The following is a 24,417-nucleotide window of genomic DNA, read 5'->3' on the forward strand; positions in this document are numbered from 1 at the left end:
GCGAGAGCTATGGTGGATCCAAGGCCATTCCAGCAGTGGGGAATCAAACTCAGTTCTCCCAGATAAAAGAGCTATGGTTGACCCAAGGCCATTCCAGCAGGTGCGTGTGAAGAAGTGGGGAATCAAACTCGGTTCTCCCAGATAAGAGTCCACGCATTTAACCACGACACCAAACTGGCTCACTACCACTTCGCCTCTTCTTTGCGTTGAACCCACCATAGTATAGCCCTCAACTACAAAGTTTTAGGTGGTGGAGTAGTTGAGAAATTACAGGCCACAGAACCACCTGTTGTTTCTGAAATACCATGCAGGGGATCTTTTTTGCTTGTGAAAAAAGATCCTCTGGGAATGGCACAGAATGGTGCTCTGAGTAGATATGGTCAGGATCTGGTGTGGCTTCCTCTAAAGTAACCGCAGATAAATGGCCAAAATTCATTTAACTGCTCCCCTCCCCAAGCCCTGCCCACCCCAGGCTCCATCCCTCAACCCCCCCCCCCCAAAAAAAAACCTCCAGGTATTTCACAACCTTATATATAAGCCAATGAGAAGTCTCTTCTTTTCTCAAGTGGGTTTGGAGGACAGGCCAAAGAATGAGGGCAGCTAGTTTGAAGTTAATGAACGATCCTTGCAGCTTCGCTTGTTAGGTCAGAAATACACGACTGGGCTCAGAAAGGCAAGTCTGTTCTTTAATAGCATAAACAAATGCTATCCTGTGGAATCCTAAAATTATCTTCCCCCCAAGCAGCAGCCTGACCGTTGCTGAAGTGATATTCACGTCCATGCTTCTGTCCGTGTAGAAGACGGCTGTGTCAGTTTTTGTGGAGTCTCCTAGACATTAAAATAGCTGCGTATGGGCGGAATCACATCGTCCCATAGTATAGCCACCAAGACGGACCCTGAAATGATAAAAGGAGAAAGACGAGGCAATATCTGACAACTGAGCAATGGGGAAATACCTCTAACAGCCTGCCTAGGATTGTGTTTGAGACGGTCAGCCTCCTTGGTTGGTAAATAGAGATCAGTGTATAAACATAGGCTGATTTCACACGTGTTGGATAAGACACTTTCAATGTGCTTTAATAATCTTTTGCAGCTGGATTTTCCTCTGCGGAACAAATCTACTTGCAGACAATAGCTAAAATACATTGAAAGCGCAATAGGGTTGTCAACCCCTGGTTTCCAGTTCCCTGGTTTGGAGGCCCTCCCCCCACTTCAGGGTTCAGAATGCATGGCGGGGGGCGGGGGATGTCCACTGGGCACACCCCCTGATGTAGCCCATTCCCCCTGGAGCTCACAGTAGGCCCTATAAGAAGAGCCCTGTAAGGAACGTCTAGGAGACTCCACGAAAACTGACACAGCCGTCTTCTACATGGACAGAAGCATGGACGTGAATATCACTGCAGCAACGGTCAGGCTGCTGCTTGGGGGGAAGACTGATCCCCATAGGGCATAATGGAGAATCAATCCACAGGTATCTGGGACTTTGCGGGGGGTGTTACCATTTTTTGAGGTAGAGGCACCAGGTTTTCACCATAGCATCTGGTGCCTCTCCTCAAATCCCACTCCTTTAAGTTTTAGAAACATTACACCAAGGGGTGCAATCCTTTGAGCCTCAAAAGAAGGTGCCCCCATCCTCCATTATTTCCAATGAAGGCGTTTAAAAGGAGTGCGGTCCCTTTGAATGCGATGGGCAGGACACCCTTGGGAGTTCAGTCACGCTTGCTGCTGCTGGCTTCACTCCCAAAGTCCCTAGGCATTTCCCGAGTCAGACCTGGCAATCCTTATTATCCAACATGTGTGAAATTAGCCTAAGCCTCAAAGGCTGGCATCCTGCCACGGGTGATACCAGCTGCATACCAAGAACAGGAAGCGTTGCCAGGATCAGGGGCCTTTTAACAGCTTGGAGGGGATAATCTCACTCAGCTGCAGAGAGCTCACAGGCCGAGCAAAGACACTCAAGCAGAATGGGAAACAGCGTGGTGGCTGAGCTGGCTGGGCCTCTAAAAGCCTACCAATGCAACTCGTACAAAATGGGAGCTTGAACAATTCTCTCATCGCTATCGCTACACTGGGCAGCAGGTCAGGGTTTCTCGCAGCTGGACCTTGCCCTTTCATTGATTCAGCAAGCTCAAAAATGCTGTTTGAGATTGATGTTTGTTGCTGTGAAGGAGAGCCAGTTTGGTGTAGTGGTTAAGTGTGCGGACTCTCATCCGGGAGAACCGGGTTTGATTCCCCACTCCTCCACTGGCAGCTGCTGGAATGGCCTTGGGTCAGCCAGAGCTCTCTTATCTGGGAGAACCGGGTTTGATTCCCCACTCCTCCACTTGCAGCTGCTGGAATGGCCTTGGGTCAGCCATAGCTCTCTTATCTGGGAGAATCGGGTTTGATTCCCCACTCCTCCACTTGCAGCTGCCGGAATGGCCTTGGGTCAGCCAGAGCTCTCTTATCTGGGAGAACCAGCTTTGATTCCCCACTCCTCCACTTGCAGCTGCTGGAATGGCCTTGGGTCAGCCATAGCTCTCTTATCTGGGAGAATCGGGTTTGATTCCCCACTCCTCCACTTGCAGCTGCCGGAATGGCCTTGGGTCAGCCATAGCTCTCTTATCTGGGAGAATCGGGTTTGATTCCCCACTCCTCCACTTGCAGCTGCCGGAATGGCCTTGGGTCAGCCAGAGCTCTCTTATCTGGGAGAACCGGGTTTGATTCCCCACTCCTCCACTTGCAGCTGCTGAATGGCCTTGGGTCAGCCAGAGCTCTCTTCTCTGGGAGAACCGGGTTTGATTCCCCACTCCTCCACTTGCAGCTGCTGGAATGGCCTTGGGTCAGCCAGAGCTCTCTTATCTGGGAGAATCGGGTTTGATTCCCCACTCCTCCACTTGCAGCTGCCGGAATGGCCTTGGGTCAGCCAGAGCTCTCTTATCTGGGAGAACCGGGTTTGATTCCCCACTCCTCCACTTGCAGCTGCTGGAATGGCCTTGGGTCAGCCAGAGTTCTCTTATCTGGGAGAACCAGCTTTGATTCCCCACTCCTCCACTTGCAGCTGCTGGAATGGCCTTGGGTCAGCCATAGCTCTCTTATCTGGGAGAACCGGGTTTGATTCCCCACTCCTCCACTTGCAGCTGCTGGAATGGCCTGGGGTCAGCCAGAGCTCTCTTATCTGGGAGAACCGGGTTTGATTCCCCACTCCTCCATTTGCACCTGCTGGCATGGCTTTGGGTCAGCCATAGCTCTGGCAGAGGTTGTCCTTGAAAGCGCAGCTTCTGTGAGAGCCCTCTCAGCCCCACCCACCTCACAGGGTGTCTGTTGTGGGGGAGGAAGGTAAAGGAGATTGTGAGCTGCTCTGAGACTCTTCGGAGTGGAGGGTGGGATATAAATCCAATATCTTCATCTACCTCACAGGGTGTCTGTTGTGGAGAGGAAGGGAAAGGAGATTGTGAGCCACTCTGAGACTCTTCGGAGTGGAGGGTGGGATATAAATCCAATATCTTCATCTACCTCACAGGGTGTCTGTTGTGGAGAGGAAGGGAAAGGAGATTGTGAGCCACTCTGAGACTCTTCGGAGTGGAGGGCGGGATATAAATCCAATATCTTCATCTACCTCACAGGGTGTCTGTTGTGGGGAAGGAAGGGAAAGGAGATTGTGAGCCACTCTGAGACTCTTCGGAGTGGAGGGCGGGATATAAATCCAATATCTTCATCTACCTCACAGAGTGTCTGTTGTGGGGAAGGAAGGGAAAGGAGATTGTGAGCCACTCTGAGACTCTTCGGAGTGGAGGGCGGGATATAAATCCAATATCTTCATCTACCTCACAGGGTGTCTGTTGTGGGGAAGGAAGGGAAAGGAGATTGTGAGCCACTCTGAGACTCTTCGGAGTGGAGGGCGGGATATAAATCCAATATCTTCATCTACCTCACAGGGTGTCTGTTGTGGGGAAGGAAGGGAAAGGAGATTGTGAGCCACTCTGAGACTCTTCGGAGTGGAGGGCGGGATATAAATCCAATATCTTCATCTACCTCACAGGGTGTCTGTTGTGGGGAAGGAAGGGAAAGGAGATTGTGAGCCACTCTGAGACTCTTCGGAGTGGAGGGCGGGATATAAATCCAATATCTTCATCTACCTCACAGAGTGTCTGTTGTGGGGAAGGAAGGGAAAGGAGATTGTGAGCCACTCTGAGACTCTTCGGAGTGGAGGGCGGGATATAAATCCGATATCTTCTCCATCTTCTTCCACATGAGCGCCAAGGGAAGGGAGGGGAGGAAGCATTGGCCGCCTTCGTTTTACATAAGCCTGGATGCAGGGCTTTTCTTTGCGCAGGAACGCACTTCCGGCTGGCTTAGTGTCAGGGGGTGTGGCCTCATATGCAAATGAATTCATGCAGGGCTTTTTTTTTTTTTTTGCCAAAAAGAGAGAGAGAAAAGCCCTGCCTGGATGATAACTAAGTAATTTCCCAACAGTGGCTCGGTAATGTGTCTCCAGGATGCTCACTTCAGTGCAAAGGCAACATTCTTCAACGGAAGGCAAACATCTAAAACAAGGCTCAGGTGAGTAGTTGTGTTGGTCTGAAGCCACAGAACAAAGCTGGAGTCCAGTATCACCTTGAAGACCAACAAGGATTAATCCTGGGGATAAGTTTTTGTGTGCACACAAAGGATTACACCCAGAAGTAAATTGGTCGGCTTAAAGGTGTCACTAGACTCCCCACTCTGGTCTAGAGTAAGGTTATTTCCCCCGTGTTACTCATATCCAGAGGGGCTGATACAGTTTGCTCAAAGACAAGCATAAACTTACCTATGCAGGGTGCCACCCAGTACACCAGTGTGTAATTCCAGAATTTTTCCAGGAAACAACTCAAGTGCAAAGAGAAAGCCAGAGCCGGGTTAAATATCGCCCCTGTGAGATGCCCTCCTGTAAAAACGAACCGACAAACGCCATTATTTGTGTGTCTCAGATGATCCGTCTGACTTAAAAACCCTATGATGGTCGAGTCGATACCTTAACAGTAAATAATACCGGACAGTATTAAAGACCCGATGATGCCAGTAGACCTGACATACAAACAGCAGAAGGGACGGTGGCTCAGTGGTAGAGCGTCTGCTTGGTAAGCAGAAGGTCCCAGGTTCAATCCCCAGCATCTCCAACTAAAAAGGGTCCAGGCAAATAGGTGTGAAAAACCTCAGCTTGAGACCCTGGAGAGCCGCTGCCAGTCTGAGTAGACAATACTGACTTTGATGGACCAAGGGTCTGATTCAGTAGAAGGCAGCTTCATATGTTCATATGTTCAGAAAAGAGCAGGAGTCCAATAACACCTTAAAGACTAACGACATTTGCGGCAGGGTGTGAGCTTTCGTGTGTCACTGCTGAAGAAGTGAGCAGTGACTCACAGAATCACAGAGTTGGAAGGGGCCGTAATGGTAAAGGTAGTCCCCTGTGCAAGCACCAGTTGTTTCCGACTCTAGTGTGACATCACATCGCAACGTTTTCATGGCAGGCTTTTCACAGGGTGGTTTGCTATTGCCTTGAAACGTCGACTGAGGGGTGACATGATAGAGGTTTACAAGATAATGCATGGGATGGAGAAAGTAGAGAAAGAAGTACTTTTCTCCCTTTCTCACAATACAAGAACTCGTGGGCATTCGATGAAATTGCTGAGCAGACAGGTTAAAACAGATAAAAGGAAGTACTTCTTCACCCAAAGGGTGATTAACATGTGGAATTCACTGCCACAGGAGGTGGTGGCTATGTTACAAGTATAGCCAGCTTTAAGAGGGGATTGGATAAAAATATGGAGCAGAGGTCCATCTGTGGCTATTAGCCACAGTGTGTGTGTGTGTGTGTGTGTGTATATATATATATATATATATATATTTGGCCGCTGTGTGACACAGAATGTTGGACTGGATGGGCCATTGGCCTGATCTAACATGGCTTCTCTTATGTTCTTATGTTCCCCGGTCATCTACACTCCACCCCGCCCCCAGCAAGCTGGGTCCTCATTTGACCGACCTCAGAAGGATGGAAGGCTGAGTCAACCTGGAGCCAGCTACCTGAACCAGCTTCCGCTGGGATTGAACTCAGATCGTGAGCAGAGAGCTGGGATTGCAATACTGCAGCTTTACCACGCTGCGCCATGGGGCTCCACAGACCATCTAGTCCAACCCCCTGCTCCATGCAGGATCAGCCTGAAGCATCTCTGACAAATGATCATCCAGCCAAGACCGCCAACAAAGGGGAGCTCGCCACCTTCCGAGGCAGCTGGTTCCACCTCTGAACTACTCTGATAGTAACAAAAAGTGTTTCCTAATATCCAGCAGGTACCTTTCTCCCTGTAATTTGAGCCCATTGCTTTGGGTCAAAAAAGCTCCTACCCTGTCACAAATTTTGTCCATTTGAAGGTGCTACTGGATTCTTGCTCTTTTCTACTGCTACAGACAGACTAACATGGCTACCCATCTGGTTCTATCTTCATGGGAGGCAGCACGTTTCACCATACAGAATGAGAATCCATCAACCTTGTGATATAAGGACAACCTTGTGATATAAGGGAATCAAACCCGGTTCTCCCAGATAAGAGAGCTATGGCTGACCCAAGGCCATTCCAGCAGCTGCAAGTGGAGGAGTGGGGAATCAAACCCAGTTTTCCCAGATAAGAGAGCTCTGGCTGACCCAAGGCCATTCCAGCAGCTGCAAGTGGAGGAGTGGGGAATCAAACCCAGTTTTCCCAGATAAGAGAGCTCTGGCTGACCCAAGGCCATTCCAGCAGCTGCAAGCGGAGTGGGGAATCAAACCTGGTTCTCCCAGATAAGAGAGCTCTGGCTGACCCAAGGCCATTCCAGCAGCTGCAAGTGGAGGAGTGGGGAATCAAACCCAGTTCTCCCAGATAAGAGAGCTATGGCTGACCCAAGGCTATTCCAGCAGCTGCAAGCGGAGTGGGGAATCAAACCCGGTTCTCCCAGATAAGAGAGCTATGGCTGACCCAAGGCCATTCCAGCAGCTGCAAGTGGAGGAGTGGGGAATCAAACCCGGTTCTCCCAGATAAGAGAGCTCTGGCTGACCCAAGGCCATTCAAGCAGGTGCAAGTGGAGGAGTGGGGAATCAAACCCGGTTCTCCCAGATAAGAGAGCTCTGGCTGACCCAAGGCCATTCAAGCAGGTGCAAGTGGAGGAGTGGGGAATCAAACCCGGTTCTCCCAGATAAGAGAGCTCTGGCTGACCCAAGGCCATTCCAGCAGCTGCAAGTGGAGGAGTGGGGAATCAAACCCAGTTTTCCCAGATAAGAGAGCTCTGGCTGACCCAAGGCCATTCCAGCAGCTGCAAGCGGAGTGGGGAATCAAACCTGGTTCTCCCAGATAAGAGAGCTCTGGCTGACCCAAGGCCATTCCAGCAGCTGCAAGTGGAGGAGTGGGGAATCAAACCCAGTTCTCCCAGATAAGAGAGCTATGGCTGACCCAAGGCTATTCCAGCAGCTGCAAGCGGAGTGGGGAATCAAACCCGGTTCTCCCAGATAAGAGAGCTATGGCTGACCCAAGGCCATTCCAGCAGCTGCAAGTGGAGGAGTGGGGAATCAAACCCGGTTCTCCCAGAGAAGAGAGCTCTGGCTGACCCAAGGCCATTCAAGCAGGTGCAAGTGGAGGAGTGGGGAATCAAACCCGGTTCTCCCAGATAAGAGAGCTCTGGCTGACCCAAGGCCATTCAAGCAGGTGCAAGTGGAGGAGTGGGGAATCAAACCCGGTTCTCCCAGATAAGAGAGCTCTGGCTGACCCAAGGCCATTCAAGCAGCTGCAAGTGGAGGAGTGGGGAATCAAACCCGGTTCTCCCAGATAAGAGAGCTCTGGCTGACCCAAGGCCATTCCAGCAGCTGCAAGTGGAGGAGGGGGGAATCAAACCCGGTTCTCCCAGATAAGAGAGCTCTGGCTGACCCAAGGCCATTCAAGCAGCTGCAAGTGGAGGAGTGGGGAATCAAACCCGGTTCTCCCAGATAAGAGTCCGCACACTTCACCACTACACCAAACTGGCTCTTTGTATACTTTGTATACCGAAGCTGCTCTGAAGCCTCCGAACAAATTCCCAACGGGCTCAGGTTCCAAAGGTGAGGGGAAATCGCTGCAGGCGGACTCCCTTAACTGCATTGTTTGCTTCTTGTGACATTCAGCCCTCGGAATGGAGATTAGGAACAACGAATGGAACATTTATAAAGGCGGACATACTGCACGCCTCCTCTGGAAGTGAGCAGTGACTCAAGAAAGTTCATATCTTGCCCCAAATTTTGTCAGTCTTTAGGATGCTACTGGGCTTTCGCTTGAGATATGGCTTTGAGATGTATAGAAACCAGCAGATAAAATGTTGCCACTGGATCCAGATTTAAAGAAGAGAAGAAGAGATGGGATTTTTACCCCGCCCTCCACTACCCAAAGGAGTCTCAGAGCAGTTTACAATCTTCTTTCCCTTCCCCTTCCCAAAATAGAACCCTGTGAGATTTGGAGGGGTGGGGGACAGAGAGCTCTCCAAGAACTGCTCTTGAGCAGAACAGCCTTGAGAGAACTTGTGACTGACCCAAGGCCACTCCAGCAGGTGCATGTGGAAGAGTGGGGAATCAAACACGGTTCTCCCAGAGAAGAGAGCTATCGCTGACACAAGGCCATTCCAGCAGCTGCAAGTGGAGGAGTGGGGAATCAAACCCGGTTCTCCCAGATAAGACAGCTCTGGCTGACCCAAGGCCATTCCAGCAGCTGCAAGTGGAGGAGTGGGGGAATCAAACCCAGTTCTCCCAGATAAGACAGCTCTGGCTGACCCAAGGCCATTCCAGCAGCTGCAAGTGGAGGAGTGGGGAAATTAAACCCGGTTCTTCCAGAGAAGAGAGCTATGGCTGACCCAAGGCCATTCCAGCAGCTGCAAGTGGAGGAGTGGGGAATCAAACCCGGTTCTCCCAGATAAGAGTCCACACTTAACCGCTACACCAAACTGGATATGCTTCATGTACAGGATACTGGCAGGGGCTAACATGGTTAAAATTCAGAACAACACCATTGCTCTTGTACTGTAAAGAAGTGGTAATTGCTGAATACTGATACTTTTTTTCAGCCCTCCAGGAGCTTTTTAGTTGAAAGGGGACAATGCCCAAGCAAGGACCCAGCACATGTCCATAGATACCAACAGCGGGATCACTGCAGTTCCCAGGTACCCTCTCTGAAATGTCCTTCAAGAAAATCCATATTTTATATTACTGGAACCATGATCAAGGACAGCTAATTAGTTTGGAAGGGTCTTAAACAACTAGCATCAACAAAGGAAGAAAAATCTTCCAAACCGTAAGAGTATTCAGCAATGAGGGGAGGGGAACCTGTCAATTGGTGCTTGTGGGGGGGGGGGGAGAGGCAACAGTGGGAGGGCTTCTAGTGTCCTGGCCCCACTGATGGACCTCCTGATGGCTCTTGGGGGATTTTTGGCCACTGTGTGACGCCGAGTGTTGGACTGGATGGGCCATTGGCCTGATCCAACATGGCTTCTCTTATGTTCTTACGTGACACAGTGTTGGACTGGATGGGCCATTGGCCTGATCCAACATGGCTTCTCTTATGTTCTTATGTGACACAGAGTGTTGGACTGGAGGGGCCATTGGCCTGATCCAACATGGCTTCTCTTATGTTCTTATGTGACACAGAGTGTGGGACTGGATGGGCCATTGGCCTGATCCAACATGGCTTCTCTTATGTTCTTACGTGACACAGAGTGTTGGACTGGATGGGCCACTGGCCTGATCCAACATGGCTTCTCTTATGTTCTTACGTGACACAGAGTGTGGGACTGGATGGGCCATTGGCCTGATCCAACATGGCTTCTCTTATGTTCTTACGTGACACAGAGTGTTGGACTGGAGGGGCCATTGGCCTGATCCAACATGGCTTCTCTTATGTTCTTATGTGACACAGAGTGTTGGACTGGAGGGGCCACTGGCCTGATCCAACATGGCTTCTCTTACGTTTTATTTATTTTATTCAATTTTTATTCAATGTCTTATGTTTTTAAGCGGGATTTAGCAATTCAAGGTTTTCATGAGACACCTGGAAAGATATCAGTCTAAGATCTTGCTCCAATCCCATTTTCAAGTGGTGTCTTTCAAAAGTCTATCTCGAACATGAATCTGCCTTATATGGAATCAGACCCTTGGGCCACCAAGGCCAGTGTTGTCTCCTCAGACTGGCAGCTGCTTCTCCAGGGTCTAAGGCCTTTCTCATCACTATGTGGTCCTCTTAACTGGAGAAGCTGGGGACTGAAACCTGGGACCTTCTGCATGCCCAGCAGATGCTCTACCACTGAGCCATGGCCCCTCCCAAATCGTTGCCACATTATTTCCTGAACATATATGAAGCTGTCTTGTGCTGAATCAGACCCTCCGTCCATCAAGATCAGTATTGCCTACTCAGACAGGCAGCAACTCTCCAGGGTCTCAGACAGAGGTCTTTCCCATTCCCTGCTGCCCTGTCCTTCTGCATGCCAAGCAGTTGCTCTGCCACTGAGTCATGGTGCTTCCTCTCCTCTCTGTAAGACTCCAATGCGTCATTATTGAGGCTTGGGAACTTTCCGTACTTAACTGAACAGCAACAGTTGAACTTTGCTTGCTGAAGCGATTGGGCGAAGGAGGGGGAAGAGCACATTGCTGTTTTCAAAGCTCTCAATACGACTGTCACGGTTGAAATAGAGCATGAAATTTAAATGGCCGATTAGCGAGGTGTGCTGAGATTCCTCCAAAGCCACATAACTACGATGTCCCACCACCTTTGGTCATTCAGGGACAGCTCCTTCTTGCCTTAATCGACCCGACCACCCTGCAGAACTAATGATGGAACACAACTGGGAAATCTCCCATTTGTAAATGCAAGTTCGAGAGGGGGAAAAAACCAGCGGCCTGGACCATAAACTCGCTCCTGCAAGAAGCAAGCGAACACGGATTTAATTTCAAAACCTAAATGTAGCATTCTTTTAAAGTATTCTCATAGTGACAGAAAGGCACTCAAAAACACCCGCTCCTTCAGGTTGCAAGGAAGAAACTGCTAAACGTTTACTTGTGCCAAGCAGGCTGGGACAATAGGGATCAGCATCAAATTCTCAAGAGAGTACCAGGGTCTGTCCTTCCACGTTTGCAATTTGCTTTAAAAAAAACTGTGGTGTGCAGAGAATTTCCAGTGATTTGCTCCAGTTTCCACCTGCTAGAAAGAGCAATCTGAAAGGTAAGAATACAGTTCTTGTCTAGAAAGTTTGCAGAATCTCGGCTCTGGGTAATTTGGGTCTTGATGCAGAACTGCGAAGGGTGTTCTGGGCCTACATGGTTGCTCTTCTTCTTGCCTTCAACCAATAGCTAGCCATTTCTTTTATTTCACCGGCAGCAGCCACAGAGTTCTGCTCTTGATGGCTCTCCTGTCCCAGAAGATCTGAGCCTCCACGGGAAGAGCATCATGGTAGCGGCGGAGGGTAGGTGCCATCAAGTCACAGGTGACATATAGTGACCCCTTTACAAATAATCCTTGCATGTGCTTGGCTTCTCTTCGACCAAGTGGGTGCCCGCCTCCGCACACAGCCTACGCGTTAACATCTCAATGAAGCTTGCTCATCCGTGGAGTATTCCATCCCCAAAGCTCCAGCTCTGGTATCATCCACGATTCAGATGGAAAAGAAAACCTTTTCACTTAACCTTCCAGTCCTTATAGCAGAGATGGCCAAACATGCTTAACGTAAGAGCCACATAGACTAAACTTCATATGTTTGAGAGCCACAAGACATGAGAATCAGATGTCTGAGAGCTGGGAGGGAGAGAGGGAGTGAAGGCAGGCAGGCAAATAGATGGGGGGAAGCAGAGATGAAAAGAAAGCAACTAAAGTTGCATTTAAAGTTGCTTTCTTTTCATCTCTGCTTCCCCCATCTCTTTGCCTGCCTGCCTTCGCTCCCTCTCTCCCTCCCAGCTCTCAAACATCTTATTTTCATGCCTTGTGGCTCTCAAACATCTGATGATTTTCCGAGCTGTCAGCTGGCTTGGCTTGGAGGAGCGATTTAAAGAGACAAATGCTTTTTCCAAGCCAGCCAATGGGGTGGTGGGGGCTTCAAGAGCCGCACCATATGTGGGAAAGAGCCACATATGGCTTCCGAGCCACAGTTTGGCCACCCCTTCCTTATAGCATGGGGATGTGTTTGAACAATGCTGCTTTTGACTTCAAAACAACAGATTCTTGGAACCTCAGCTTCACCGGCTGAACTACCCTCTCTTTGCTGAACGTGAAAGTTTCCAGTTGGCTCTCCTCAGCAACATCTGCCAGTCTCTCTGGTATGTGCTTTTAGGACACTTAACTTCTTGTTAACATCCGTCGGTGCTAACAGAGACGAAAGTGGTTGACACATCCTTCCTTTCCTCTTTGCATGTCGTTGGGTGCCAGCAACGTGCTGCAACTGAGTACTTGGATGAACTCGGTGAAAGATGAACTGGGCTGCCCTGTGATTTCAATGGAAGAGCCGGCAACCCAAGCACATGCTTCTGAGGGAGAAGAAGGGCTTGCATGATTGACTGAGCACCCTTTCTGTCAGTCTGCTCAGCATAAAAGGAGAACAACAAAGCTACTACGTTATAAACTTCCATGCAACTTCATCACACAGTTCAAAGCAACTTACAAACTAAAAGCACCTCATAGAAACAGAGTTGGAAGGGACCTCCAAGGCCATCTAGTCCAACCTCCAGCACAATGCAGGAGATTCACAAACACCTCCCCCTAAATTCACAGGATCCGCACTGCTGTCAGATGGCCATTTAGCCTCTGTTTAAAAACCTCCAAGGAAGGAGAGCCCACCACCTCCTGAGGAAGCCTGTTCCACTGAGGAACTGCTCTAAACTCACAAACACCTCCCCCTAAATTCACAAGATCCTCATTGCTGTCCGATGGCCATTTAGCCTCTGTTTAAAAACCTCCAAGGAAGGAGAGCCCACCACCTCCCAAGGAGGAAGCCTGTTCCACTGAGGAAGCGCTCTAAACTCACAAACACCTCCTCCTAAATTCACAGGATCCGCATTGCTGTCAGATGGCCATTTAGCCTCTGTTTAAAAACCTACAAGGAAGGAGAGCCCACCACCTTCCAAGGAGGAAGCCTGTTCCACTGAGGAAGCGCTCTAAACTCACAGATACCTCCCCCTAAATTCACAAGATCCTCATTGCTGTCAGATGGCCATCTAGCCTCTGTTGAAAAACCTCCAAGGAAGGAGAGCCCACCACCTCCCAAGTTGGAAGCCTGTTCCACTGAGGAAGCGCTCTAAACTCACAAACACCTCCCCCTAAATTCACAGGACCCTCATTGCTGTCAGATGGCCATCTAGCCTCTGTTTAAAAACCTCCAAGGAAGGAGAGCCCACCACCTCCCGAGGAAGCCTGTTCTACTGAGGAGGCGTTCTAACCGTCAGGAAGTTCTTCCTAATGTTGAGCCGGAAACTCTTTTGATTTAATTTCAACCCATTGACGTGAAAGACTTCTGCCTGAGATCCTGGAGAGCTGTTGCCAGTCTGAGCAGACCATACTGACCTTGATGGACCAGCGCTCTGATTCTGTGTGAGGCAGCTTCAAGTGCTTAAGCCCCCTAGAACCCACCAGGAAGTTGGCAACCCTCTTCAAGAAGCACCCCAGGTGCCACCGGGAGATTGGCAACCATATGAGAGAAACACCCGAGGACGGACCCCCTCGACTTCTGAAATCCCAACTATGGGCCTGGCTTTAAGCCACCATTTCCCCTCAGTGGCTGTTGCTAGGCAACCACAGCGTTTCAAAGTTTGTTCTGTCAGTAAAAGGCAGGGGGAGGGTGCGGTCCCTTTCCAGACCTATTTTGGCCTTTGAGGGAGGGCAGCTTGGGATCAGGCCTGGCTAGAGTTGCCAAGTTGGGAAATTCCTGGAGATTCTGTAGTGGAGTCTGGGTTTGGAGAGGGGAGAAGCCTCAACCCAATATAATGCCTGCTTTGCTCTCCAGGGGAGACAGATCTCTGCATCTAGAGTTCAGTTGTAATTCTGGGAGATCTCCAGGTGGCAACCCTAGTTCTGGAAGCATCCTCTGAGGATGATAGCGCTTGACTCGCATGACTCAAGTAGGCCCGGCTGCTTGCTGCTGTTCAACACCAACCACCCCACGAAAGCTAGTGCGGTGTAGTGGCTAGAGCTTCAGAGTAGGATCTGTGAGACTCGGGTTCAGAATCCGTCCCTTCCTGTGGAAGCTGAATGGGTGTTTTTGGACCAGGCGCTTACTTTCAGAGAAAGGAACTGACGGACATAGAGGGGAGAGAGAGAGTAAGACAACAGCTGGTGGGAGAGAAAAAGAGTGAGAGGCAGAGATAGAATCATAGAGTTGGAAGGTACCAATTCAACACCCTGCGTAATACAGGAAACTCACAAGTACCTCCTCCCTGCACACATACCCAGTGACCCCTGCTCCATGCCCAGAAGACGGCCACACACACACACACACACACACACACACACACACACACACACACACACGGATCCCTAGCAAAACTGGCCTGGAGAAAAATTGCTGTCTGATCCCAAAGCGGCAAACAGCATTTCCCTGGGCGTGTAAGAGAGAAGCGGGAGGAGAGGTAGGAAGAATGCGGCAGCTGCTCTCGCAAGTTTCTTGTAACCTTTCGGAACAGCCTTGATTTGAAAAGGCCAACTGAAGGAGAGGTCCTGCACGTCCCAACATCTAGGGCAGGGGTGTCAAACATGCAGCCCAGGGGCCGAATCAGGCCCCCAGAGGGTTCCTATCAGGCCTCCGAGCACCTGGCTGTCATCGGCTTCCTTCTCCCTCTTGCTTCCTTTTGCATCACAGCTTGCTTTGCGAGGCTTGCTCAATCGCACAGGAGCTACAGAGCAAAACCTCTATCTTCTCCATTGGCTGAGGCGCCTCCCTTGGGGAGGAAGGGGGGGGAGGCAGAGCTTGCTTTGCTAGGCTCTCTCTCAATCACACAGCAGAGCTACTAAGTCAAGTCTCTTTTCCTTCTCTTGGCTGAGGCTCCTCCCCCTCCTGGTCCCCTGGGGATGGAAGGAAAGTGCTAGAGCTTTCTTTGTCCAGTTCCCTGGATCCCATGGAAGAAATACAAAGAAAGCCCCTTTAAGACCAATGAATGCTAATGCTTTAAACATATTTTAAGGGTTTTTTAAAAACAAAGACCACAAGAAGAAGACTTGGTTTTACACCCTGCTTTTCAGAACCCAAAGGAGTCTCAAAGCAGCTTACAATCTCCTTCCCTTCCTCTCCCCACAACAGGCCCTCTGCGAGGTAGGTAGGGCTGAGAGAGCTCTTTTGAGAACTGTGACTGACCCAAAGTCACCCAGCTGGCTTTGTGTGGAGGAGGAAGGGGGAATCAAACCCGGTTCTCCAGATCGGAGTCTGCTGCTCTTAAGCACTACACCGCAGCGGGCTCTCTGTCACTGACGGAAACGGGGCTGGTTGAGAGTCCACCTACTTCCAAACCCTTTCGCCTGCAGTTATCTCCTTTGGATCACGTTGTACTATTTATGTTCAGCGTGAGCTGGCAGACGGTAGGGTAGCCTGCCCATAAACTACATTTCAGTCATGGCCTCTGTTGGGGGTGCACTGTTAGCTAAAGTAAAGTCCAAACTGGGGAAACAGTAGATAGGCATTTGTGTGACAACACGGTCGTTAAAACTCACTGAAGCTTGGTTTGTAGCCAAAGACAATGACAAGAAGAAGAAGGCAAACCTTTGTATACCAAAATGGTGATCAGCAACGCAAGGAGATGAACTTTGGCGTTGGGATTCATCGATTCGAACTGCAGCACAGTCAGGTGCAACACAAAGGAGAAGAGGAGTTCGAGAAGAAAAGCATCAGCGACGGTGGTTTGGATCGGGTGGCCGCAAGTCACTCCCAGAGCCCCCGAATGTGCAGGTATGGTCCCCAACGTCCAGATTGCCTTGATGTAAACGTTGGCCAGCAATGCGCCGAGAAACTGAGCGGCGGTCTGTAGCCCCCAGGCCTTGACTGTGCTCTTGTTCCTGCAGAGGAGCTGAAAGCTGCTGGCGGGGTTGTTGATGCTGCCTGGCAAGGTCATGCCGTGAAAGGCGGTGAAAAGGTAGGTGAGGGCCAGCGCCACCTGAGGCTTGGGCGGCAGGTCGGCCAGCAGGCACAGCTCGTGGGTGCAGGCACAGATCTGGAAGGCGCCGCTGAGCTCCAGGACGAAGGGGTAAAGGTGCGGGTTGCCGTGCGTGAACTGGCGGGCCAGTCGCCTGCAGGACGCCGTGAGGGCCATGGTGCCCGCCATCACCAACAGCGAGACGCAGGTGTCGTAGGCAGCCATGGCCTGCGGGTTGTAGACTCCTGAAGCAGAACTCAACAAAACGTCATCGCCCCCTGCTCGATCAGGTTCTTCCCCGAGTCCCTCTGTTAGGCATTGGTGCTCTGCCACTTAGGCTTTCTCCACATGCCGGGGGCAGCGCTGACTCCCTCTTGATCCGCACAGGACAGGGAGGGCTGGCCAGCTCCTCCCCCCTCCTGCCTTTCATCTGCCCGGTATCAGTTATGACCCCTCCGCACACATCACACTGGAGACTGCAGGCCTTGTGACCTTTCACCTGGGGGGGGGGAGCTTTCAGCCTTCCCCCAGCCCTGCTAAGAGTCCTCTATAGCGCTGTCAAGCACGCTGCTTGCTTATCTTGCCCCATCTGGGGTTTCAGGTCCCCTTCATAGATGAACCTGCCTTCGACTAAATCAGACCCTCTTTCGTCCATCCAAGTCAGTCTTGTCTACTCAGACTGGCAGCTGCTCTCCAGCTGAGGTTTTTCACGCCTACTTGCCCGGACCCTTTTGAGTTGATGACGGGGATTGAACCTGGGACCTTCTGCTTACCAAGCAGATGCTCTACCACTGAGCCGCCTGCCGTCCCGCTTCCCATGCACAGTGGCGAGAAGTCTGAGCTCCTCCCGACCTCCTGCCCAGCAGCCGCCCACCGCAAGCCTTATCAGACCAAGGCAGCTTTGGACTCTTGTAAACGTATCCTGTTGGGAATGCACCGGCGCAGTTAAGCCAGTTCCCGCTGGTTAGCAGAGTGCTCAAAGGAAGCTACTTTAAAAACCCTCCTTACTCTCCAAGTTGCCCCTAGACTCGAATTTAAGTCTCCCACCGGCTGTAGCCCTTTTGTACCGGTGCAGAGTGCTCCATTTCCCAGGCGTGGAGCAGCCCTAAGCGAGGAAGAGCCGGCAGTTCCTTCCCTTGGAAGTGAGCAGCTCGGTGCCCGGCCGGTCCCTGCTTTTCTCCGCCTCCCCCCACCCCGAGTCCGGCTGGAGAGAGTCCTTCGGGTCTCCAAACTCTTTGTTCGGTTCCCCCGGCTGCAACGCCGAGCCTTTCTGCTCAGTTGAGCGGCTCCAATCAAACCCAAGCAACCTTTCGCCTCTCTGCAGCGGACTGGAGCGCCCCGCCAGCCAGCGACGATGGGAGAGGACTGCGGCCGGCCGGCTGCCCCGATCGGCGGCGGGCCACTGGCTCCAGGGCGAGCCGAGCGCGAAGACCGCCTCCGGGCGGGCTTGCAGCAGCCGCCCCGGGAGGAGTGCGCGCGCGCAAGGCCGGCTCCCTTGGAGGCTGGACTGGGCCGGGAGGGGCGGGCCGATGCGGCGCGGACGATTCCGCAGGCGCCGCGGGGCTTTTCCAGGGCGCTGGAGCCGAGAAGCGAGAGCAACAGGTGGCCGCTGCCGGCAGGGAGAGCCGGGGGCGATTTCTTCATCCCGCCCGGATTTTGCAGGAAGGCCTCGCGGCTGCTTAGGCCAGAGGGAAAACGGCAAGAAACGCAGGGCGGAGGGAACCGGGCTCCCCCTACGGCCAACCTACAGGTGGAGTTTGGAGGGCTCCCGGAATTGCAACTGATCTCCCGCCGGCAGAGATCAGTTCTGCCGGGAGAAAATGGCTGCCGCTTTGGAGGGCGGGCTCTAGGGCATCTTACCCCCTTTGAAATCCTTCCCCCTTCCATACCCCGGTCTCCTCAGGCCCCGCCCCCAAAATCCCCAGGGATTTCCCAACCTATAGTTGGTAACCCTATCCCCTTCCTCAGTCCCAAACCGAGACTCCCTAAGCATCCTTTTTCAGTTAGAGCTCCAGAGCCGCTTATAAATCTGAAGGCATGGACTCCAGCAGAATGGCCTTTGCACGAGGCGCTCTGCCAAATTATTTCCACCCTGGAAGACAGAAATAGATAGGCGGCGTGCCAGACGTGGTTCTCTGATTTTCAAGAACTCGGAGAGGGGAGAACACCCACTGGAAATGCAAGGCCAAAAATCCCAGAGAAGGGTGCATTCCTAAAAGCCACTCAGGCAGCGATTGGTGCCAGCAGCCACCTGCAGCCGCAATTCACCTTTAGATAAGGCTGCAAGTTGTTTTTTCCCCTGTTACATCACAGCCGACTTATAGTGACCCAATAGGGTTTTCAAGGCAAGAGATGTTCAGAGGCTGTTTTTCATTGCCTGCCTCTGCATAGGGACCCAGGACTTCTTGGGTGGTCTCTCTCACCCAATTACTGACCAGGAGTGACCTGGCTTAGAGAGCCAGTTTGGTGTCGTGGTTAAGTGCATGGACTCTTATCTGGGAGAACCGGGTTTGATTCCGCACTCCTCCACTTGCACCTGCTGGAATGGCCTTGGGTCAGCCACAGCTCTGGCAGAGGTTGTCCTTGAAAGGGCAGCTGCTGTGAGAGCCCTCTCCAACCCCACCCACCTCACAGGGTGTCTGTTGTGGGGGGAGAAGATACAGGAGATTGTAAACTGCTCTGAGTCTCTGATTCAGGGAGAAGGGCGGGGTATAAATCTGCAATTCTTCTTCTTAGCTTCTGAGATCTGATGAGATTGGGCTACCTTGGGCTATCCAGGTCAGGGTGTTTGTTAGCTAGGAGAAGTTACATTGAGCCATGGTAATAAAGGGCCCAAAATTGCACTTGAAGAATTGCAGATTTATACCCCGCCCTTCTCTCTGAATCAGAGACTCAGAGCGGCTTACAATCTGCTTTATCTTCTCCCTCCACAACAGACACCCTGTGAGGTGGATGGGGCTGAGAGGGCTCTCACTACATCTGCCCTTTCAAAGACAACCTCTGCCAGAGCTATTGATTGACCCAATCCATTCCAGCAGGTGCAAGTGGAGGAGTGGGGGAATCAAACCCGGATCTCCCAGATAAGAGTCCGCGCACTTAACCACTACGCCAAACTGGCTTTCCTTGGTTGTAGCCGTACCAGATTATATAGGAATATGATTCTGAAAAAATATCTGCAGCCCACAAATGATTCAAATGTCCTACCAAGTAAGATACCCGATAGTTTCCGGCTCATTGATTTGGTCTAAAAGGCTTAGTTTCTGGATAAATCCTCTGTAGCATTTTTGTATTTGCAGTAGAGGAGTTTGCAGTTTAGGCTGCTTACAGACCTGTGATTACAATCCTAAGAACATAAGCCATGTTAGATCAGGCCAATGGCCCATCCAGTCCAACACTCTGTGTCACACAGTGGCAAAAATTTTTGAGTCCCAATATATATATACACACACACACACTGTGGCTAATAGCCACTGATGGACCTCTGCTCCATATTTTTATCTAAACCCCTCCTGAAGGCAGTTATGCTTGTGGCTGCCACCACCTCCTGTGGCAGTGAATTCCACATGTTAATCACCCTTTGGGTGAAGAAGTTCTTCCTTTTATCCGTTTTAACCTGTCTGCTCAGCAATTTCATCGAATGCCCACGAGTTCTTGTATTGTGAGAAAGGGAGAAAAGTACTTCTTTCTCTACTTTCTCCATCCCATGCATTATCTTGTAAACCTCTATCATGTCACCCCGCAGTCAACGTAACCCTTTGTTACACACCCAGGAAAATGCTGATCGCCATTTTGGGGTCGATCAGCAATTTTTCTCTAGGCCAGAACTGTCCTGGGGACCCTGGAGGTTCTTTGCCTTCCTCTGGACATAGAGCAGGGGTTTCTGGTGGAGTGGTGGGGGATGGTGGTTGAGAATCCCCTGCGTTGTGCAAGGGGTTAGACTAGATAACCCTTAAGATCCCTTCCAGCTCTGTATTTCTGTTACGTGTTGCAATGGAGTTACAGTCCCTTCCTTGTGACAATAAACTTTTTTTAAAAATTCTGAATTGCCTATTCTACCTCCTATAAAAGCATCCCGTGCTTTTTAGAGCTTGATTACCTTCTCTTTCTTGAACCGCTTTGCAGACAGTAATACAGGTGCTACCTGAAGCCTACAAGGGAGAGGAACATAACGTTCCAGGAAGCTCACAACCTTTCACCCAGAGACTGTCCTTTCCCCTAGAAACAGCACCTTTGTGACTTTGGCAGGTGTGGTTCTAATCTGCGCCCTCATTTGAGAGCCAGTTTGGTGCAGCGGTTAAGTGTGTGGACTCTTATCTGGGAGAAACGGGTTTGATTCCCCACTGCTCTGCTTGCAGCTGCTGGAATGGCCTTGGGGTCAGCCCTAGCTCTCGCAGAGATGTCCTTGAAAGGGCAGCTTCTGGGAGAGCTCTCTCAGCCCCACCCGCCTCACAGGGTGTCTGTTGTGGGGGAAGAAGATATAGGAGATTGTAAACTGCTCTGAGTCTCTGATTCAGAGAGAAAGGTGGGGTATAAATCTGCAGTCTTCTTCTGTTGTGGGGGGAGGAGATATAGGAGACTGTAAGCCGCTCTGAGTCTCTGATTCAGAGAGAAGGGCAGGGTATAAATCTGCGGTCTTCTTCTTCTTCTGTTGTGGGGGGAGGAGATATAGGAGATTGTAAGCTGCTCTGAGTCTCTGATTCAGAGAGAAGGGCGGGGTATAAATCTGCAGTCTTCTTCTCATTACAAATCTGTTCCAACTGGGGTCGCCAGCTTCAGGTTGAGAAACTTTTTGGAGATTTTGGAGGCACAGCCTGAGAAGGGTGGGGCCTGGGGAGGGACGTCAGTGGGGTATATTGCCACAGAGCCCACCTCCCAAAGTGTTCATTTTCTCCAGGTGAGCTAATCTTTGTCACCTGGAGAACTGTAATAGCAGAAGATCTCCAGCCACCACCCAGCAAATGGCAACCCTAATTCCAACCCATTTTAAGACTACAAAACTTTACAGGCCGGAAAACAAAAGGTCAGGAATGACAGATGCAAGCATTTTCTCCAGGCCAATTTGGCCAGGGATCCTGGAGATTTTTTGCCATCTTCTGGGCATGGGGTAGGAGTTACTGGGGGGGGGGGTGTATTTTGTGATTTTTTTACATTGTGTAGGGGGCTAGACTAGGTGACCTTGTAAGTCCCTTCCAACTCTGTGACTGATTTCGCACTAGGGCTTGTTCCGAGTGGAGAGCCCTTTTGCCCCTGGCGCTTCTCTCGGCTTTCGCACAAGCTGCTCCAGAGCTGAGAGTTGGCGCGCTGCTTTTCTGTGGTAAGCGGAAACCGCTTGTAAGAGGATCTCGCTTGCTGCGGAAAAGCGGCAGGCCGACTCGCAGCTCCGGGCAGCTTGTGCGAAAACCGAGAGAAGAACCAGGAGCGAAAGGGCTCTTCAGCCGGAACGAGCCTAGTGCGAAATCAATCTATAATAATAATAATCTTTAATTTGTCACCTGGAGACAATTTTAATCCATGATTCTACACACAGGGAAGCAACCGCACAGCTGAAAGACAGTGTGGGTCTTGGAGAGGTAAAGAGTACGAGATGTGGACCAAAGTCAGTTGGGGATACAAAAGTTGGGGATGGCCCTTGTTCACCTGCTAAAACACACCTTCTCTTTGGGGAGGGGTGGGGCAGATTTCAAGCCCTGTAACTGCTTCATATACATAGGTCGAAGTGGGCAGCCGTGTTGGTCTGAAGCAGCAGAACAAAGTAGAGGTCAAATTGCACAAAGTTGTATTCAGAATGTAAGTTTTCGTGTGCTCTAAGCACCCTTCATCAGACGAGGAATCAGGTACAGTGAGCAGAGCTACATATAGCTGGCGGGCAGCGGTTTAGAATGCAAAATGGTACACATTTAGAGTCCAATGACAGAATAGTAAAATTAACAAACTGAGCATACCTTTGATCTGGGATGGCCCGGGGGCACAGAGTGGTAAAGCAGCAGTACTGCAGTACTGAGGTCTGAACTCTCTGCTCGCGACCTGAGTTCGATTCCGGCGGAAGCTGGATTCAGGTAGCCGGCCCGAGGTTGGTGCAGCCTTCCATCGTTCTGAGGTTGGTAAAATGAGTCCCCCGCTTGCTGGGGAGAAAGTGTAAAAGACTGGGGAAGGCAATGGCAAACCGCCTCGTAAAAAAGTCTTCCGTGAAAACGTTGGGAAAACAACGTCACCCCAGAGTCGGAAACGACTGGTGCTTGCACAGGGAACCTTTCCTTTTCCTTGATCTGGGTAGCATGTTAACCCTGTTATGTTAAAGGTAGGTTTGTTAATTTTACTATTCTGTCATTGGACTTTAAATGTGTACCATTTTGCATTCTAAACCACTGCCTGCCAGCTATATGTAGCTCTGCTCACTGCACCTGATTCCTCGTCCGATGAAGTGTGCTTGGAGCACACAAAAGCTTACATTCTGAATAAAACTGTTGGCCTTAAAGGTGCAACTTGACTTCTGCTTCATATACAATCTTGCTGACAGCAGGGAGAAGACAGGATACAAACCTGCGTATGCCAGGGCGGTCACAGTAGCAGCGAGCGCATTGACTCTGACACGGAAGTCTCGCGACTGAGTGTGCATCACGCTCAGCTGGACCATGGCAGAGACCACAAGCTCTGCGAGGAAAGCCTTGGAAATGGTCGTCTGAATGCGGCCGCTACAGTCTTCAGTCTGAGAGGGAGAACCGCTGATCTCTGCCACCCAGACACCGGAGAAGAGAAGCGTGGCTAGAAAGGCCCCGATGAACTGAGCTGCGATCTTCAGCTGCCCCAGCCTCACTGAAATGCCCTTCCGCAAGATATACAGCAAGGTCCAAGACGGGTTGCAAGTGTTCTCGGCCAAAGTCGAGTAGAAATGGAGCGCGTGGAAAGAATACGTGTGAGCGAGGTAGAACTGAGGCTTAGGCTCCACGTCGACCAGCATGCGCAGCAGGCGCGAGCAGGCGCACAGCTGCCACGTGGCCAGCATCTCCAACAGGAAGAGCCGCGTTTCCAGGTGATTCACACACTTGCGGGTTTGGATCCTGCTCCAGGTCGCCAGGAGGATAACAATAGTCTCTAGCTGGAGCAAAAGCCAGGCCGAATCCGTTTGCATGTTCCAGTGTTACTACTGCATCCAGGTAATGTTTCACTCAAGTCCAGGAATGTCCTCCTGTCTTTCCTCGTTTCTTTTGCCACTGAATTATCCTCTGCACCACTGCCTGCTTTTTAAGAGAATCTACAAGCGCTGTCCTTTTGGCAGAAGCTGGGTCAAATCTCTAATTCTGCATCTGAGTCTCTAGCGTTAGCCATCAAAATTCCTTCTTTTATTAAGGAGTTTAAGCACCACTGGCAGTAAACGTTTTCTTATATGCATCTCCTTCACATGAGAGCAACCAGAATAGTTTTTTCATGCCAAGGATCAATGGCTATGTTATTCAGAGGGGATGAAAAGCAGCTCTTTAACAAAGGTGTAACTCTCTTCCCGTTTCTGTACAAACCAATTTCCTAACCTATCTTGTCCCTCTTCTCATGAAGGCCGCACTACTTTTAATAAATGAGTCAAAACACCTGTCTCCTCAAGCGGTCAGGGAACTGAAGGCATTCCTGTTTTTCCCAAGGGCCAAACGACTCACTTTTTTAATCAAGCCGCCTTCCATTTTGGGTGTGTGTGGGGGGGTATCAAAGTGCCCCCAAAGAAAGCTTATCCCCCTAGCTTATAAGACAGGTCAAATCTTCTGTCTCTTGTAAGTGGGTCCAACTCACCCTACCCCAAAGCGCTTTCTATTACTATAATTTCTAACATCCACCGGTTTGGGGTTTTTTTCCTGAAATGGGATTAGAGAATCATTTTGCAAAGTGCACTTCTTAGCTGTCAGGTTATTTTTTCCCCCTCTCTGGTAAGTGGCTCCAACCCCCCCCTCCCCCAAACAAATCACCAATTATTGCTACTTTTAATATAATTTCTAACATCCACCCATTTCTTCTGGGATGGAATTAGAGCATCACTTAGGAAAACTAAACTCCCTTTCTTACCAACCAGGTTAATCCCCCCCCCTTCTCTGGTGACTCCAAACCCCCACCCCCCACAGACAAAGCCCCAATTATTATTACTTTTAATATTAAAATTTCTAACATCCACCCTATTTCTTCTGGGATGGGATTAGAGCATCATTGAGGAAAACTAAGCTTAATTTCTTATCACCCAGTTAATTTCCCCCCCTTTCTAGTACATGGGTCCAATCCCTCTTCCTCCAACCACCAATTCTTATTCCCTTCAAAGAGTTCCCTTTGTC

The 24,417-nt window shown here is 50.6% G+C and overlaps 1 protein-coding gene across 2 annotated transcripts; it reads right to left on the reverse strand.

Annotated features, from left to right (window-relative positions):
* Positions 1–665: 665 nt before the first annotated feature.
* Positions 666–23,207, reverse strand: AQP11 (aquaporin 11). Of its 2 annotated transcripts, none has more exons than XM_060235207.1 (3): positions 22,649–23,207; positions 4,790–4,906; positions 666–896 (listed from the first exon to the last, which is right to left on the reverse strand). In XM_060235207.1, exons 1-3 carry the CDS (start codon positions 23,109–23,111, stop codon positions 829–831), a joined length of 648 nt encoding a protein of 215 aa, XP_060091190.1. In that variant the 5' UTR covers positions 23,112–23,207; the 3' UTR covers positions 666–828. The 2 variants fall into 2 exon arrangements, with proteins under 2 accessions (XP_060091190.1, XP_060091189.1); XM_060235206.1 differs by lacking the exon at positions 22,649–23,207 and adding an exon at positions 15,739–17,541.
* Between the last annotated feature and the right edge of the window lie 1,210 nt (positions 23,208–24,417).

The sequence above is a fragment of the Heteronotia binoei genome, chromosome 3 (assembly GCF_032191835.1).
Source record: "Heteronotia binoei isolate CCM8104 ecotype False Entrance Well chromosome 3, APGP_CSIRO_Hbin_v1, whole genome shotgun sequence".
Taxonomy (NCBI): Eukaryota; Metazoa; Chordata; class Lepidosauria; order Squamata; family Gekkonidae; genus Heteronotia; species Heteronotia binoei.